This window comes from Gracilinanus agilis, chromosome 5 (genome assembly GCF_016433145.1).
Source record: "Gracilinanus agilis isolate LMUSP501 chromosome 5, AgileGrace, whole genome shotgun sequence".
Classification (NCBI taxonomy): Eukaryota; Metazoa; Chordata; class Mammalia; order Didelphimorphia; family Didelphidae; genus Gracilinanus; species Gracilinanus agilis.
The window spans coordinates 137,456,783-137,471,235 of NC_058134.1; the positions used below are offsets into that span (position 1 = coordinate 137,456,783).

General features: G+C 36.8%; 1 protein-coding gene across 1 annotated transcript in view; it reads left to right on the forward strand.

The window, feature by feature from the left end:
* The window catches only part of WNT2 (Wnt family member 2), a 71,792-nt gene that overhangs the window by 4,787 nt on the left and 52,552 nt on the right, over positions 1–14,453 (forward strand). Inside the window, exon 3 of the mRNA XM_044678357.1 lies at positions 6,809–7,086. Within this exon, the coding sequence (XP_044534292.1) occupies positions 6,809–7,086 (278 nt within the window). The remainder of the gene's footprint in view (positions 1–6,808; positions 7,087–14,453) is intronic.

A 14,453-nucleotide genomic window follows, 5' to 3' on the forward strand; every position in this document is an offset into this window, starting at 1 on the left:
TAGAATTTTAGAAGGGACCTTCCCAGAGGATTATCTAATGATATAATTAGGTTTTGGTTTTTTGTTTTAAGTAGCTAAGAAGAAAGACCAGCTTGCTAGTTAGAAATAAGGGGAGAGTGATCGTGATCCTCTGAACTTGTTAAAACCTCTTTCCCAGCTCAAATGAAAATACTTGGGTTTCTCCACAAAATGTTACAGCAGGCCACCATTTGGAAATTGAACTGACTGAATGCCAAGCATCCTACATCTGAATATCAGAAACAGGAAATTTTGCACTTGTCTGTGTCCTGCCCACCCCATGCACACCACCCCCTCCCCTCCCATGCCTAGGAAAATCCTCCAGGCTGTCCACTCTGTAATACATAACAGAGGGTGTTTCTATCATGTATTCATCATACCCCTAAAGTTTTATGGGGCCAAATGCATAGCTGAATGGCTCTAAAATCGCCCAAGGGAGCGATATGCTCACTGTTTGTGCATCTCTGGAGCTAATGTACTGCAATATTGTAAGAACTATATCCTTCTGCATTCCTTTTGGAGTTTCGATATGATGTAGCAGATTTTTTTAAATGTTAACAGCAATTTCAGTTGAATGGCATTCATTTCAAGGCTTCACCTAGATTAGCTCACCAATGAATCAATAAAAGTTCTGGTCCCTGTACAAAAAAAAAAAAAAAAAAAAAAAAGAAAAACAGTTTATAGATGCTGATGCCAGCATGAAAAATTGGGAGCTATATTATTCAAATGCCCTCAAGTTGGTAATTAAATTCAAGATCTAGTGAGCTTTTTCTTATCCAAAGTGTTTATAAATATTCTCCTTCCATTGAACCAATTCATGTTATTTGTCAGATTCTCCCAATTCCAAAGTTGAGTCTATGATAATACTTTTAGAAATCTCCAAGGTGTGGAAACGTTCGGACCACAAAAAGAACTAAAATAAAGGTACTATTTCCTGTCATTGATTTCCAACAATAATATATTTATATAAGCTAGAGGATTCATTCACAAAAATTAAAAAAAATTTGAATAAATCTTGCCAATATTTTCATTTCAGTGAGAGCTGTAGAGTCAACGGGGAGCCAGAAGGTGTGAGGAGACAAGGAGGTTGATAGCTCAGTCTATTCTAAGGCCTAACATTATTTTTGTTTTTACTCTGATAGCTTCAGGTTTTTCATATGAAGCTGAATTAATTACATGAAAGCACGCAAAAAATAGAATATTCACTTGAGACTATATTTCTTCCTTCTCTTCACGGAAGGCTGGATTCCATCCTTATATACTCACCCTCCTTCCCATTCAAGTAATGAGGATTTCGTGTTGATTATGGGAGGGCAGAATTTGGCCTGAAGAGGCTTATTCTGGAAATAATCATGAAATTCCATTGAAGCCATCCAAAGATTTTAACAATTAATTGTTTGAAGAGAAGTTCCCATCTCAGAACTGTGAAGTGGTCTGAGAGTTTTCTTTACAGTAATCAAAGCTCACATTTATGTGGCGCTTTCATTTTTGCACAGTGCTTTCCAAATCTCATTTTCTCAAAACAGCCCTGAAAGATGGTTGCTTTTATTATCCCCATTTGACAGATGAGGAAACTGAGAAAAACAGAGGTTCAGTGACTTGCCCAGTAGTGTCTGAGAACAAATTTAAACTGAGGACCAGCTCCCTGGCTGGCTCTCTATGCTCTCAGTCACCAGCTGTCACCTGATAAAAAAAAAAAAAATTAAAGGCAGGAGGTGGAATTGTATATTTGAGAGGCTCACACAAGATGTGGGAAGACTCCATCTTTACAGGGGAGCCTCCACAGAATCAGAGATTAAGAAGGATTTTGTGAGGAGGATTTTGGTTGTTTTTTTCTTTAATTCCTTCCTTTCACAAACCTTTATTTTCTTCTTACTTTATGTTTACATGACTCTTTGCTAGGTACTCTATTCAGTAAGAGAAATAGTTTGGGGGATTTTAGGTGACGACTAACCAACTAGCAATGGCCAGAATTATCCTTACTAGAAAACCCAAAGTTTGAAAATGAAACTTATTTTTACAGCATAGATTCCAGTATAGGCAGTCAAAACTTTTTAGCCCTTGTGCCCTACAGGTTATTCTTAAACTCTCAATCAGATCATATTCCAGGAAATATGCTTATATGAATTGAATGAATATTTGATTTACCTTCTCCAACTAGATTTTGGTAGAATAATTATCTAAAATTAGGAAAAAATCCAGAAATTAATCTAGAATTAATACATTTTTACTATTTAAGCATTCAAAGCACTTGAGTGTTATAACTTAAATTGATTTGAATGGAATACCTTTTGAGTTGTTTTTTTTTTTCCTAAGCAGACCAGAAGTCCAATTTTGTATTGTTACAAATCAAGTGCATAAAATTCATAGCATTTTAATGATTCACTTAAGACATGAAAAGCAAAACATCTTAAGACTGTGTCTACAGGACATGAAAATACATAGAGGAAAGTGAAAAATCCAATTCATCTTCTCAATGTTTTGTTTAAATAAACATACCTCTAGATATGTGTCATAGAGATGATACAATGCATGTGTATATGGATAAGAAGTGACATCTTTAGAATGTGATTATCTTTGGAAATCTTAAGGGGAGAGAGAGGGTCAGTTTAGTTCTACAAAAATATTTTTTCTTTCAGCCAACAATTAATGTAACTATTATTTGAACTAATAACATAAGTTATTTGCACGCTAGACTAAGTTTTTCTGCCAGCAGAAACATTCTCTTGCTCATTAAAAAAAAAAAAAAAGACCAGTTTGGTGCAGTTTTTAGAACATCTTCTCTCCTTCCCTCCATAGTATCCTTTTCATACACACAAAGTATTTTTATTTATTCATAAGATGTTTGGATTAAAAGTTATTTGGTGGTGATATCAAAGAGGTTAAGTTTTCAGGAGTTCCCATTCTTAAACAGCCACTATCACCAATATTCCTTCTTTCATATCCTTAAGTTCCCTAAAGTTCAAATCAGAAGTCTTAGATTAGGTTTTCCCCAGATTTACTAATCCTGTGACCTTAAGGAATTCACTTAATATTTATTTACTTTCTATTCAGAAAAAAATAGTTTTATTGTTAAGAGGATCAGGAGCAATTATAGAATTTTTGTGCTAGAAAGAACCCTAGAAATGACATTTTCCAGTCCCTTTATTTTGTAGGTGGGGAAATAATGTGTATGAACATGCTTGGAAAATCTCTAGCATCCTTCACAAACATGAGCCATCATCATAGTTATCATTGGGTTTGGGTTTGGGGTTTTTTTTTAGAATTGATTGCCAATGTCTACCATTGACTTGTCATTTCAACAGAGGAGCAGTAGGGATAAAAACCGGACCTGTGATCTCATTGATATAGAAACTCCCCAGTGAGGAAATTCTCTCTAATAATGCAGATCAGCACCTTTCTCTGGACCTTATCAAACTGGAGTAGAAACTGGATCCTTGCTGGCCACATACTGACTTAGAAAACCAGGAATTCCTATTATCTCCATTGTATTCTTGGGGCAGCTAGGCAGTATAGAATGGTGACCCTGAAGGAAGGAAGACTCCTCTTCCTGAATTCAAATCTATCCTCAGACACCTACTAGCTGTGTGACCCTAGGTAAGTCACTTAACCCTTTTTACCTCTGTTTCTTCATCTGTAAAATGAAGTGAAGAAGGAAATGGCAAACCACTCCAGTTTCTTAGCCAAGAAAACCTCAAAGGGGTCTGGACTAAATGACAACAAAATGTTTGGGCTTTTATTTGTTTTGTTAAACATTTCCTGATTACATTTTTAAAAATAACCCTCACCTTCCATCTTAGAATCAATACTTGCTATTGGTTCCAAGGTAGGGGAGCAAAAAGGGCTAGACAATGGGAATTAAGTGACTTGCCCAGGCTATCACAGCTAAGAAGTGTCTGAGGTCAGATCTGAACCCACTGAGCCACCTCAATGCCTCGAAATTGCATTTTAATTTATTTTCTGCTGGGCGTTGGAGACCACTGGCTTAGGGCACTGAGGGATTCAGTGACTTGCCCATATCTTTCAGTGGCAGAAACCCAGGTCTTCCTGCCTCTAAGTTGGCTCTCTATCTACTAACCCATAACGTCTCTTAGAGCAGCATGAACTTGTAATTTATTTTATAGCAAGACTAAGTATAATCCATCGTGTTATGAACCAAGACTAAGCAAGTGAGGAAAAACTAATTTTCGATTTTCATTTCTTTAGCCCTTCCCTTATATCTTCGCATCATTTCTAGGACAGAAGAGCGGCAAGGGCTAGGCAATTGGGGTTAAGTGACTTGCCCAGGGTCACACAGGAATGATGTGTCTGAGAATGGAGGTGAACCCAGATCCTGATTCCAAGCCTGATGCTCTATTCACTGTACAACCTGGCTTCCCCCAGAAAAGCTATTTTTCTCCACACCACCATCTTTTAGCAAGACATATTAGTCTCTACTTGACTTCTTTTACAAAACGGCTGAATTTCACTTAGGCCTTTTGTGAGTTTTACATTATAGGTTGGGATACCTTTTTTTAAATATGACATCTGATCATCACATTCCTCTCTGGGGAGCGCAAACTGCTACTTATGGCAAATATTCACACAACTTATTTTTATATATACAAGGAAATGTTCTATTTTTTTTTTGAGTTGTTGGGTTTGGGGGATTGTTTTTGAAAAGCTGAGGTAAGTGTCATTTAATATGGTGAGGATATGTTTTTCTGATTTTTAATAATGAGGCTAGCAGAGCAAATATTATAAAGAATGAACAATAAATTTTAGCCCTGAATGACAAATGGGAACGAGCAGTGCTTCAATGCAAAATGGTGGTTTGTTCTCCCAGATGTATGGTTCAAAAAGTCACACTCTTCTTGGCGTACCTATTGGATCACCTAATGGCTGTCTGTTTTCAGCCTTCAATTGGCACTGGGTTGTTCAGCTTCTATTCTGGTTGTTAATATATTTACTGTGGCAACCATTAATAAAAAAGCATGCTAATAACAATGAAATACAGCACCATTTGAAAAATGAGGTGCACAGGGACCCTAAAGAGTCTTATATCTGTCATTAAACCACAACACTGTATTATGAGTTACTACAGATTATTAAAATAATTTAATGTAGTTATTGCACTGAAATATGTGCCTTTTAGGCAGTAAAGTGAAAGTCGACTTTGCTCTAATAAAGAACAATTCTAAGAAAGCACAACAAATGGCTCGTGCACAAGACAAATCATAGGTGGGAAATTTGTTTTCTTCCTGAAAAACCTCAACATGTCTCAACTGTCTTTTTCTGACCAATAGCATGGTTAGTGCAAGCTAGTTAGGCCGATTCACCTTACCAGTTAGTCATCGTGAATAATCCAACAATATTGCCTTCTCTAAACTGCTTTGTGAAAGTCGATGTGAAGACAAAGTTCCCCAGTGTTAAAGCAAGAGAGCGATTCTTTCTTGGCTTCTCATCCAAAGCTCTAATGCCCCCCTTTCCCCAGCCATTTACTTTAAACACAAAGTTTTCAATTCAAATCAGTTTCCCTATCTGTGAGTCCCCCCCCCCCCCAAAAAAAACCCAAGCATATTTTGGAAGGTAGCTACAGAGGAAGGCTTAAGAATGGACTTTTAGAGATGGAAGACCCTCAGCTCTCATTTTGCAGCAGAAGGAACAGTTTTGTACACTTTTGAATACATTTAGGGATGACCTCAAACCAAAATATATTTGCGTTTGCCATTTTGTTGTGGTTATTCTTATACAGTCTTATCTACATCTTTGTGACCACATGGACCACCACACTCCAATACTGTCCATGAGATTTTCTTGGCAAAGATCCTGGAGTGGTTTTCTTTTTTCCTTTCTCCAGCCCATTAAAGTAAGCAAAGGTTCAAAGACTTGTCCAGGGCGACAGCTTGTCTGAACCAGATTTGAATTCAGTCTTTCCTGCCTTCAGGCACTGTTCCATCAAAGCTGTCCTTAATAAGAGAACCATGTGCCAGCCTCATGGCTTTGAAATGAGCATAAAGCCTAGTTTTACCATCCCCACATTTTTTCCCTGTTATATAGAAAGATATAGATGTTGTGGATCAGTCGTTCAGTCATATCTGACTCTTTGTGACCCTGTGGACCATCCTGTCCATGGAGTACTCTTGGCACGGATACTGAAGTGGCTTTCCAGTTCCTTTTCCAGTGGATTAAAGCAAACAGAGGTTAAATGGCTTGCCCAGGTTACAATTGCAATGATTAGTAATGAGTCCATATTTGAACTCGATCCTTCCCAACTTCAGGCTCAGTATTCTATCCTCTGAGCCACCTTGCTGCCTAAAGCACTAAAATATCGCTATTATCCCAAACTAGTCCTAAAGCAGAAACGAACCCCTTTACCTGACTTTCTTAGGGTCTTCGTAGTGATATTGCCTTGCTTTAAGAAAAAGTTCATGAATATATACTTATCTTGATACAAACTACCCAAATGGGATGATGGTAAACAAAAAGGATTCTTTATGAAAAGATCCCTCCATAGCATTAGTGAGATGCTTTGCCAGCCTTAAAGCATTTTATAAATACTAAATAATCATCATCATTATTATTATGAAATCAGGAACTCCTAATAATGAAATTTGATTTGAATTTAAATGCATAGAACTTTACAGGGACATGCTTTTTTTCCATAAAGAGAGGTCCAAAAACATGATCTGGGAAGGGAAAACCTCCTCCAGAAGATTGTGGGTCATCAGGGAGCACCAGGACATTGGGCTAAAGTCCTCCAGAGACAGGACCGCTGGATCTCTTTTAAAGATGATCATTTTGATTACAGGTAGTCGAGAAGCCGCCTTTGTGTATGCCATCTCCTCCGCTGGAGTCGTGTTTGCCATCACCAGAGCCTGTAGTCAGGGAGAACTAAAATCTTGCTCCTGTGACCCTAAGAAGAAAGGAACTGCCAAAGACAGCAAAGGCACTTTTGACTGGGGTGGATGCAGTGATAACATTGACTATGGGATCAAATTTGCCCGAGCGTTTGTGGATGCCAAGGAAAGGAAAGGAAAAGATGCCCGAGCATTGATGAACCTTCACAACAACAGAGCTGGGAGGAAGGTAGGCAACCAGTGATGCTTGTACATTTTATAGACTACTGCAGCTTACAAAGAATTTCATGAAAACCTGCCTCTGAATTTTCTTCAGTAGTTACCTAAAAATGCAGATGTTAAGCCCGGTTTTTCCTTTATTGAATAGGTTCACACAGGGAAAGAGATAAGCACCATCAAAGGAATAGGCTAGAAACAATGACTCATGAACAACTTGGATAATGTTTAAGCTAAATGATCAAAATCAGCCAAAAAAAGCAAAGACTTCAGTCAATCTTGGTTGTTTATACCAAGCACCAACATACTTTCTAGTATTCCCTCTTATAGAGTCATAGATTTTGGGCTGGTGGGACCTTAGAGGCTGTATGGTCCAATTCAGGCTTAAGCATTTTAACTTTATTTTTCTTCTGTTGCACTGGCCAAATCCACCAGTTGTTTTCAGCCTTGTATAGATGCTAAAATTGCCACAATTATTCTACAGTCATTTAGAACCCCATATAAATTCTGAAGAGGCAGGGATATCCATACTTAGAGTGATTTTAGGGTATCTCTCATAAAAGTCATGATGCCTGTATAGCATGGTAGTCTCCATCTCATTTATTGTTTTGTTGTTTTTTTTCTCATTGCCAGACCTAGAGCTTACCAATACAGAAAATATCTGACTTTTGATTTACAGTGGTGCATGGGCTCAAGAAGCATGAGAAAAGTCCAAAGTGGCACACTGGGTCCTTGAGGTTCTTAGGTCATGTCTACATGTAAATAATCTATAACATTCCTATTAATCCCATACATCTACATGGTAGTATGATTGAAACAATTTATGTCATTGGATTTCTGCTCTTTATTCCATGGTATAGACAAGCCACAACTGACTGGGTTGACCTACTGTTCTAGTCAGAACTGTTCTGTAAAGAGTTTCACTGCCAAGCAGGTAGACACAGACATAATCCTTGCCTTTTCTTCAACACAACTTAAGAATGTGCTTGGGAAAAATATATAAGAAAAGTCGACATAAAAATAAAAAGGTCTCAGTGGGACTTTAATGGAAAAAAGAAATAGAGAAGGATAAAAATCTGTTTGGATGAAAAACCTTTTACTAAGCCCATAGAAAAAGCAAGTCTGATTTAGAGAAACTTGGAAAGAAAAAACCCTTGGTCAGCACAAAAAAATAAGATGAGTGTGACCTGAACTGTTTACAAATAGTACCTTTCTTATTTTTATTAATTTATGGACATATGGTGACAACTGCCAAAGATATAGACTATCATTGCGCAATTCTACAACTACAGGCAATTATTAGTTGTGCAATGGGATGGAAAAAATGCACATTGACCTTTTCTTAGAGTTAAGTATATAAGTTGTAAAATACAGTGTTTTTGAAAGGGATGTGCTGCTTACTTCTTCTGAGCTATGTACACAAACGTTCTCCACTGAATGTTTGAAAGGAAACGTAGCTGGAAATGTGTCAGAGAGGAAACTGACTTGCTGCAATAAAAATCTTAATTTTGATGAATGTATATCATCCACTGTGGTCATTTTAAGTTGTGGAGGGCCAGAGATCGTAAGCTTCTTACTTTCAGAGATGAACAGCTGCTAGGATTCAGCTTTTGCCTTGCTCACCCTGCAGACTCATGATTAGTAGAAAACTTCTGATCTTAATAAAAATCTACATGAAAACTTAAAAAAATTAAAAGATATTTTATTTGCCCAATTACATGTAGTAATAATTTTCCATATACATTTTCTGAAGTTATAAGATCCAAGTTTGTCTCCTTCCCTCCCTTTCCTCCCCCATTCCTGGAAATGATAAGCAATTTGATCTAGGTTATACATGTGTTGTCATGTAAAACAAATTTCCATGTTGTTCATTGTTGTGAGAGAATGCCCTTATAAAACCAAAATCCCAAAAGAAAAACACAAACTAAAGGGGAAAATAGTATACTTTGATCTACATTCCAGCTCCAACAGTCCTTTTTCTGGATGTGAATAGCATTCTTTGTCATATGTCCTTTAGAATTGTCCCAGATCATTGTACTGCTGAAAGTAACTGTCTCTTACATTTGATCATTCCACAATATTGTTATTGTGTCCAATGTTCTCCTAGTTCTGCTTATTTCACTCTGTATCAATTCATGCAGCTTTTAAAGAAATCATCCTATTTACCATTTCTTATAGCACAATAGTATTCCATCACCATTCCCCAATTGATGGGCATCCCCTCAATTTCCAATTCTTTGCCACTCCCAAAAGAGCTGCTAATAAATATCTTTCTACAAGTAGATCCTACCCCAGCCTTCTTTTTAAAATCAATTTGGCATACAGACCTGGTAGTGGTATTACTGAATCAAAGGGTGTGCACAGTTTTTCAGCCCTTTGGGCATAGTTCCAAATTGCCCTTCAAAATGGTTGGATCTGTTCACAACCAATAAAGCATTAGTGTCCCAATTTTGCTGCATCCCCTCCAACATTTATCACTTTTTTACTGTCACATTGGTCAATCTGATAGGTGTGAGGTGGTATCTGAGAGTTGTTTTAATTTATATTTCGCCAATCAAGAGGGAGAACATTTTTTCACATGATTATTAATAGCTTTGATTTCTTCATCTGAAAACTGCTTGTTCAAATCCTTTGACCATTTTTCAATTGAGGAATGGCTTGATTCTTGTAAAATTGACTTAATTCTTTATATATTTGAGAAATGAGAACTTTATCAGAGAGATTTGTTATGGAATTTCCTACCCCCCCCCAGTTTTGTTGTTTCTCTTCTAATCTTGGTTACTTTGGTTTGTTTATACAAAATCTTTTAAATTTAATATAGGCAAAATTATTTACTTGGCATCTTATAATATTCTCTTTTTCTTGTTTTATCATAAATTCTCCACTTCTCCATTGATCCGACAGCTATACTATTCTATATTCCCCTACATTGTATTACCCTTTATATCTAAATCTTTTATATGAGGTGTGAAATATTGATCTACCTGTAGTTTCTGTCATACTGTTTTCCAATTTTCCCAACAGGTTTTTTCAAATAGTGAGTTTTTATCCCCAAAGCTAGGATCTTTGGGGTTATCAAACACAAGATTGCTAAGGTTATTTGCCCTTGTATATTTTGTATCTAAGTAAACTTTTTAAAAATGTAGTTTCAATTCACAGTGGACAAGTTACTCTTCAAATAATTAGGCTAATGTCAATAGGTATGAAATTTAAGAGTTAATGTTCTGAAAGGAAACATGGCACAGTGGAGGAAGAGCCAACCTTGGAGACAGAAAGATCTAGGTCAAATCTCACCCTAGATATATATTGGCTCTGTGACCTTGGGCAAGTCACCTCAATTCTTAGTATTTCAGGCTATGACTATATAAATTGGAGAGCAAGGAACAATTTATGTTGGTAGAAAGAATCTCCTCACTGGGAAACTACTATACCATAGGTCCAGTACAATTTTTTTTTCCAAAAATATATTAAGATAGACAAACATCACTCTACTCTCTGCTTTTAGCCTCTGCTTCTCTCTTAAAATAGTGGAATTGTTGGGAGAATCTCTTGATCTGATATTTGCTATGCAAATTAGAAAGTAAAATATTAATCTAAGCCTTTAACAAGCCTGGGAACTATGAATGCATAGAACTGTAGGTCTAAAGGGACATTAAGAGGTCATCAAAGATCATAGATTTAAGACTGAAAAAGACCTTGGACATCATTCTCTCCACACTTACCAATTAGAAAACTAAGTCCTTAACAGTTAAATGACATATCTAAAAGTCATAGAGGAAGTAAGATGATAGAACAAGAATCCAAACCATTGACTCTTAAATCCAATCCACCCTACTGCCTCTAGACAATCTGACCAAGTCCGGGAGTTATAGTTCAACACCACGAACAATATGGCTTCCCTGACTTCCTTCAAGGTTCAGCTAAAATCCCAGCTTCCACAGGAAGCCTTTCCCAATTCCCCCTTACTTCTACTGCCTTACTTCTGTTTTTAATCACTAATTTATTGTATATGCAGACTGTGTGTACAGATTTATTTACCTGTCTTCCCTATTAAATTTCAAGCTCCTTGAAGGCAGGGAATGTTTTTTTTTGTCTTTCCTTCTATATCCAGTACCTAGTAAAGTGCCTGGCACATGGTAGGAATTTAATTGACTGATAGACTGAAAAAAAACCACCACTTTTTCAACATTTTAAATAAATACCCAAGTAATTTATGAAAAGCAGCTGGTTAGAAAATCCTCATTTGGTTTTATATGCTTACGTTAGTTTAAATTTTCAAAGGCTTTATAAAGATCCAATTAATGCTAACATCAATACAACTAGTAACAAGTTTCCCCCCTCTATAACTGTTTTAAAAGCCACAAGTTTGATAGTCCTTGTTGTGATCCATTTTTCTACCTCTTGAAAGAAGAAGTAGCATGATCCAGTAGAGTATGTGTTGGATTTGGAGCTAGGAATACCTGGGTTCATATCTACCTCTGATATTTATATTCGTGGCTTTGGGAACAATCAGTCCCCTCATACATCATTTGGACTAGAGAGCCTCTGAGGTCTTTTCTAAGTCTAAAGTTGTGGTCCTACATGATTATACTGTTGTAAAATTGTCCTATGAAGATTGAAAGGTGGTGCGATGGGAGTTGGGGGAAGAGAGGGGGAAATCCTATTTTAAAACTTCCAGAGATCAGAATTCCATAGCTTGACTCAGAAACTCTTTTCCATGTCTTAGGAAGCCATTCTGCTGAAAACTTCTTCCTTATATCTAATAACAATTGAGGTATAATTTTAGCACCAAAAATATAATAGACAAGTATTCTCTATTTAAAAGCTTTTCATGAGATCAGAAATGTTTTCTTAAATAACTGTCCAACCTGCTATTCTCTAGAATAAATAATCTCGGTCCTATTATCTTTTTTTAAGGGATCTTGTTTTAAACAATTTCATGTCTATGCCCAAAGACTGACCTTCGGTTATTCTGGAAATTTCCTTAATCATATCATTATTCTTGATTTCCACTCTACAAAACTAAAATTTAACTCTCTTGCATAAATTGTGCTTAGAGATTTTAGCTTTGTCCACCAGAGCCAGTAAGAATTGAATCTTCAGGGTTGATTTTTTTTTCTAGTTTGCACTAAAAGTTCCTGTTCCCACTATTTATGGGGTCTTATCCACATCCCTATAACAGGAGCAAGCTAATTAAATCAACTCTGAACTTACCCTTCTGATTGAATCTGGTTATCCTGTGAATAATTCCATCCTGGCATTCTATTCCTTGAAAATTTGATGTTCTCAACATTTGGAAAGAAATTAGCATCTATTTCTCCTTTTCTTAAAAAGAAAAAAAAATTAAGCAAGCAGTAGTATAGATAAAGCTGACCTACCTCTACTACTCTTAGAGTTTGACTTAATAACATATCAGAAAACTATGAGATGTTAGCACAGTCAAGCATTTATTAAACACCTACTTTATGACGGACATGGGGCTAGGTGCTAGGAAAGATAAATGCATAAAACACGGTTACTGAGAATGGTAGCGCACATGCCTAGAGACTCTGCTATTGGGGTAGTTGAGGCTGGCAGATTTTTTTAGTTCAGCTGTTCCAAGCTATGCAGGACTAAAATCTATCTGGTGTCCATATTAAGTCTGGCATCAATATGGTGAGCTCCTATGATTAGGGAACTACTAGGTAACCTAAGGTGGGACAAACTGGTTTAGATAAGAAATGAAGGGGGTCAGTGCTTCCATGATGATCAACAGTGGGATTCCATGAGTGGCCATTTGCATTTCCAGCCTGGGTGAGATAAAGAGACCTAGTCCCCACAAAATAGGTATTTTTTAATTTACAAATAAATAAGCACAGTCTACATCATCATATGGAGCTTACAGCCTATAAGAGCATCACATAAATCATGACATTTCTCCATAAGCCACGATAAATATGTATCTCTAATACTTGATGATATTAGAGAAGTTCAGAACTAACACTTGTGGCTACTTCAAGAGGAAAGGGCCTTATTTACAAGGGTCATTTTATAAGTGGTGTCATCTGTTTGGACTGCAAAGAAAGGGTAGGAATTCAGAAAGGAGAAGAAGGACAAAGAATATTTCAGTAATAGGAATAGGTAATAATGTGAGCAACGGCAGAGTAGTAGGTTACACATTGTGTATAAAGGACAGAGAATAGCACACTTGGACTAGAATTCAATCCTTGTGGAGGGAAATAAGATGGCCCAGACCTATCAAGATCAGTAAATACACTGAAGAGAACAAAAGCTTCAGAAGGGGGCACAAATAGGTCCACTTTGTCACTACCTTGTTAAATTTAAAATTGACTTAAAAAGCAAACCATATGTAAAAGAAGACCACTAGTTTCATATAAGATCCTATTTTGTATATTGGAATACTTGTATTTGATAATGATTGCTAAGTCCACAATTTTAAATTTTTATTAAAAAAAATAGATAGCATGCTGCCAAATTGTGGAGGGTCCTGAATGCTGATAGGAGTCCAAATTTTATTCTCTGAACCATAGGAAGTCTCAGATTTATGGCCACAAGAATTATATGTGTAGTTCTCCACATAAGCAAGATGGGTTTGGCAGCAGTACAAAGGATGAATTGAAAGGAGAAGAAAGTGAGGCTGGAGAAACCTGTTGGAAGATTATTTCAGTAGTCTGAGAGGGAGCGAAAAAGGGTGCAAAGATGACAGCTCTATGAGTGGAGAGAAGGGGGATAAATATGAGAGATGTTATAGTAGTGACTGCTTGAATGGGAGAGATGATGGGAAAAAGAGAGTGAATTCGCATTTATATAGCTCCTACTATGTGCCAGGTACCATGGTAAACACTTTACAAATATTAGCTTTGATCCTCACAACAATCTAGGAGGAAGGTTCCTATTTTACAGTTGGGGAAACTGAGGCAGATCACAGTTACATGACTTGCCCAGTGTCACATTGGTAGTGAGACCGAATTTGAACTCAGGTCTTCCTGACTCCATGCCAGCACTCTAGCCACTGAGTCACCTGATAGCTTTTAATGCTGAATAGGGAAATGCCAACAATAACACCAAGATTTGTAATATCAAAACGTGGATAAACTGGAATGTCACTGGCAGAAATAGTGAAGTCAAAAGAACAGGTTTAGGGAATTTGTTATGTGTTGACTTTGAGATGATATGTCCATGTGGATATGTCTTAGAGACAGCCTAAGAGGGAAGTCCTAAGCTAAGAACAAAAACAAGGCTAGAAATACTACTTACTGAATAGCCAGGGCAAAAAAAAGTGAAAGAGTTGAATCTATTTGTAGGAGTCATAAATTTTGACAGAGGAAATTATAGAAGACTTTTTTAAAGTGTAGAAGTTCAGTACCTTTTTAAGCAAAT